Below are 4768 nucleotides of genomic sequence, written 5' to 3'. Positions count from 1 at the left end.
TATAATAAAACCTTTCAGATCATCCGGAAACTCTTCCAGGAGTAAACTAATATCCATACTCGTGGTGAACGAAGCCATATAATTAGCAGATTTATTTATTCCCTCCAAAGATGTTTAAACTCTATCAGAACAAAAAAGGTTGGAAGGTGAAGAATCTTACTTTTCAGAACTTGAGCATCCCACAAACCTTTGATGACTTCATTGGTCTTGTCCATATCCAATTTAGAGTCTCATCAGACAGATACACACATCAAACCCCTATCAATACGAATAGACATACCTCTTATAATAGCTTGCATCTCCAAAATTAAGACTGATTGAACATTTCCTAGTCCAGCAAAAGCAAGAACGGGAGACCCTTTTACATCACGAATGACACCACCATAAGAAGCTCTATCTTGATTTAATGCACCGTCACAATGAAAAGCTACCATGCCTTGAGGAGGATTCAACCATGAGCAAGTCTTGAGCATCTTATCAATCCAGGAGATCTGCAATGAATCCTCATTTATCAATAATAAGCTGGCTTTTAACAGAATGAACACTTGAAAAATTCAAAGAGCTGCTCCTCAACAACACATCATTTTTAATTTTCTCCACCACTTGGAGCCTGGTTTTAGTTACGTTTTGGAAAATTTTAAAACTCCTCTCACGCCAAATGTGCTCAACAATAGAACAAAAAACAAGCTTTCCTACAATCCAAATCTGATCACAACCACTAAATTATAGGTGAGTATTGATAAATATCAGTAAACTATATAGGATCCATGGTAAGATTTTTGTCTCATAATTATTCGGTCATGGAGAATTTCTTCAAGTTCAAACCCCTCTAGTACCTATTGTTTCAATGTGTAATTTAGCTAGTCTGCATCTTTAAGGGAGAGATCATGCCACTTTCTTGTCCATCATTCAACCAGATCCTACATTTGTAGGAGTGGGCTTACCAGACAAACCCAAAGCACAACAAAAAAGACCTTCAAATCTCACATGAACATTTACATCCCAAGAATAGATTATCAAAGGACTATGGGTGATCATGACAAAAAGATCCAATAGGCACCAAACTTGATGTGGGCCTTTTTTTTGTCACATGGTTTATTTTGATGGGTGCAAATAGATTCGTGTTCATACCTATCTCATTGGTTAAATTTTAGCCATGAAAATTAATAATAATAGTAGAAATGCATAAACATATATAGAGGCATTTGATTGAATTTCATTTTGAAATATAAAGCAATCTAACCCATAGGCATCGAAAGCAAATCACTATCCACTGATAAGGCATCCCACTTTCTAAGACCACGTGGTAAGATAGCAATGCATCACCAATATCCAAAACTCGGTCATGATGACAGGACTGAAACTTAAGAGGAATGGAGTATTTACATGCTTATTATTGTAAAATGTTATATGGGTTAGTTGTATGAGTTACAAGTGGTTATTCTAATGGTAATGAATGTCTAGGTGTCATGTTATGGGTGTAGTCATAGTTTATGAGTAAATTGCAATGTGAGAAGCCTATTTATATGGGTTCTTACCTAGTAAGAAGGAAGCTAATTATTCTCCTAAAGATTCTCTTATGAAATGGGCATTGAGCCAAGTCACTATACCGTCCCTGCATTCTCTCCTCTCTCTCTTATTAACATGTACCTATTCCACAAATGGATTAGAGCACTTAATAACATTCCATGGCCAATAGCCATTCTTCCTTCCTTTTCTTTCTTCTATCCTTTGTTCTGTTTCTCTGTGATTGTCCGAAGAAGGTAGAGGCAGCCTATAGATTCAAAGAAAAGCCTGCGAATCTTCATCCTCAGAAACATGATTTTGCAATCAGTTCCTTGATACCGGGGAAAGTTTGTTCTGCACCAACCGAAGGTGGTTATTTCTTAACTTCATAGTTTGTGTCTGTACTAGTGGAATTTCAGTTCTCCTTAAAAACTAGGTTGTCTTTTATCGGTATCCGATCCATGGATTTAGGGGACGGTACCGATACCAATCTGGATTGGATCGGATCGGCATATATCGGTCAGTTTTGCCATTGCTTTTTCTTAAAAAGTACAATTTTTTTTTACTGTTTTACCCTTAAAACGATACGGGTAATCGATCTGGATCGGTCAGGGATTGGGGATTGATCTCTGCTGATACCGATACGATACCAATACTTGAAACTATGATCCGATCAGAACGAGATTGATGAAATCATCTGAATCGGATCACTATCAGTGACCGATCCCAAGACCTGATCGATCAGATACCAATCCATTGGACGACCCAAGGTAAAAAGATAATAAAACAATTTTTTTAATAATAATAATAATAATAATAATAATAATAAAAAAAAGAGATATGCCTTTTTTTTTTTTAATAAAAAGATACTTCTCGGTGTAAGGCTGGGTAGTTCTCGTCCCTCCCCTCGGACCTCATACATGCGGGAGCCTCGTGCATTGGATATGTCATTTTTTTAATAAAACAAAAAACATGGATAAATGAGTAAATCCATTTGATTCAGACCACGGTGACCCAAACAGATCCCAATATTACAAACATCCTGTTTTTGTTATTGTTGTTGTAGCTAGGCCCCAAGAACCCCAAGGGGGTAGCGGAGTTGGCAAGGGATGTTCGCCTCAAGGAGTGTGTGTTTCTAAGTTCGATTCCTCTTACCTCCTTGAGGCCACTTATATGGGGATATTTAGTGCTCTTCACTGCTTTCAGTGAAAATTGAATGGTTCTCATTCAACCTTGGTATGACCTGATCTATGTGGTTGTGGGGTTAGTATGGACCTGCGGGACTAGTCAAACTAAAGGAGAGTTGAACTATTGACATCTTAATTTGAGGTGTTGGTCTTTGCCAACTTAGGTTCAAGAACTCGTTTACTTTAGGTGTTTCGGTGGTTTTTGAAAATTTCGCTAAAACATCTTACGTACGTCTTTTATGTGTTTCACTCAACCAGTTTGGGGGGCTAATGACCAAAATTAGAGAAATGATAGAAACAAAATGACTGAGATGAAGAGATCAACGAAATATTGCAGTTTTTGGGCTGAAATGAGGGAAATTTTGAAACAAAATGTCTGAAATTGTGTCTTTTCGTGTTTTATATGCAATTTCGCTTTGTTAAAAAAACACCAAAATATCCGAGATTCAATAAAATATTGCTGAGTTTTCGAACCATGTTGCCAACTGACCAACCCCCTTCTCTCTCTCTCTCTCTCACACACACATCAAAATTAAAAACAGTACTTTTTTCATTATCAAATGCTATGTTTCATGCTTTCAGGTCCCAAAACCATAAGCAGACTACAAGTTGCTTACAAATATGGGCCCTGCTCACCAATGAAACGAGGGAATACAACAACACCTACCCTTCACCAAATTCTCCTTCGTGATGAAACCCGAGTAAAGTCCATCCATTCCAAAATCTCCAACCAACACTCATTAGTCTCAGATCCTGCAGTAGAACTTCCAGCCAATTCTGGTGAATCCCTAGAGACAGGAGACTTCATCGTCACAGTCGGATTTGGAACACCAAAACAAGATTTCAGACTAGTCTTTGATACTGGCAGTGACCTTACTTGGATCCAATGCCTACCTTGCTCTGGCCAATGCTATACACAAAAAGACCCTTACTTCAACCCTTCATTATCCTCTACCTATTCCAACATCCCATGTACCTCCATGGCATGCTCCCAACTCGAATCAGCCACAGGTAACGCGCCATCCTGCTCCGGCAATTGCATCTACCAGATCTCATATGGTGACAATTCCTACTCACAAGGGAACCTTGCAACTGATACACTAACACTATCTTCCTCTGATATCTTCCCAAAGTTTAAATTCGGGTGTGGCGAAAACAACAATGGCCTATTTGGTTATGCAGATGGACTACTAGGCCTTGGCCGTAATCAGATCTCTACAGTATCACAGACTTCTCATAAGTATGGAAAGCTTTTCTCCTATTGTCTTCCATCTACAAGCAGCTTTACTGGTTACCTTTCATTCGGAAAAAAGGCGGTCGCTTCCTCTGGTGTGCAATACACTCCACTGCTAACAGACTCAAGTGGTCCATCATTCTATTTCCTAGATCTGATAGGAATAAGTGTTGGAGGAAAAAGATTGTCTATTCCAACTTCAGTCTTCAAAATTTCCGGAACCATTATAGATTCTGGAACAGTCATTAGTCGGTTGCAGCCAAAGGCTTATTCGATTTTTCGCTTAGCGTTTCGTCGAGCAATGGCAAGGTATCCGGCTGCTCCGGCGTATTCAATACTTGATACATGCTTTAACTTGGAAGGAATCAGTACTGTAACTGTGCCAACCATAGTGTTGCATTTTGGTGGAGGTACTGACTTGAATGTTGATCAGTCTGGGATTCTTATAGTAGCAAACTTGACACAATACTGTTTGGCTTTTGCTGGTAATGATGCTGCTACTGATTTGGCAATCATTGGAAATATGCAACAGCAAACAATGGAGGTGGTTTATGATGTTGAGGGAGGAAAGCTGGGATTTGGCCCTAAAGGGTGCAGTTAACTAGTCCTTGTAATATAAAGATGATATTGCTAAAAATATGAGTGATTGATTGAGAGAGAGAGACAAGGAAGGAGATGATGAAGAAAAAGAAGTTAAACTGAGCAAACAAGGCTGAATGTTGAAGCATATGTAGGTTTTGTTCTAAATTTTTTCTAATAAATTTGTTGTAATTTGGTTTAAATCTTACTCAAATCTTTTTTACAATAATTTTAATAGAGATGTATGAGTTGTGTGGCCCTA

At 38.4% G+C, this 4768-nt stretch overlaps 1 protein-coding gene across 1 annotated transcript; it reads left to right on the top strand.

The window, feature by feature from the left end:
• The first annotated feature begins 1643 nt into the window (after positions 1–1643).
• LOC122057027 (aspartyl protease family protein At5g10770-like) lies at positions 1644–4768 on the top strand. The gene is made up of 2 exons (XM_042619011.1): positions 1644–1875; positions 3276–4768. The coding sequence occupies exons 1-2, from the start codon at positions 1689–1691 to the stop codon at positions 4526–4528; spliced, it is 1440 nt and encodes a 479-aa protein (XP_042474945.1). The 5' UTR covers positions 1644–1688; the 3' UTR covers positions 4529–4768.

This window comes from Macadamia integrifolia, chromosome 12 (assembly GCF_013358625.1).
Source record: "Macadamia integrifolia cultivar HAES 741 chromosome 12, SCU_Mint_v3, whole genome shotgun sequence".
In the NCBI taxonomy this organism is placed as follows: Eukaryota; Viridiplantae; Streptophyta; class Magnoliopsida; order Proteales; family Proteaceae; genus Macadamia; species Macadamia integrifolia.
Note: the sequence above shows the minus strand (reverse complement) of the source record. Positions and strands in the feature narration are given on the sequence as shown.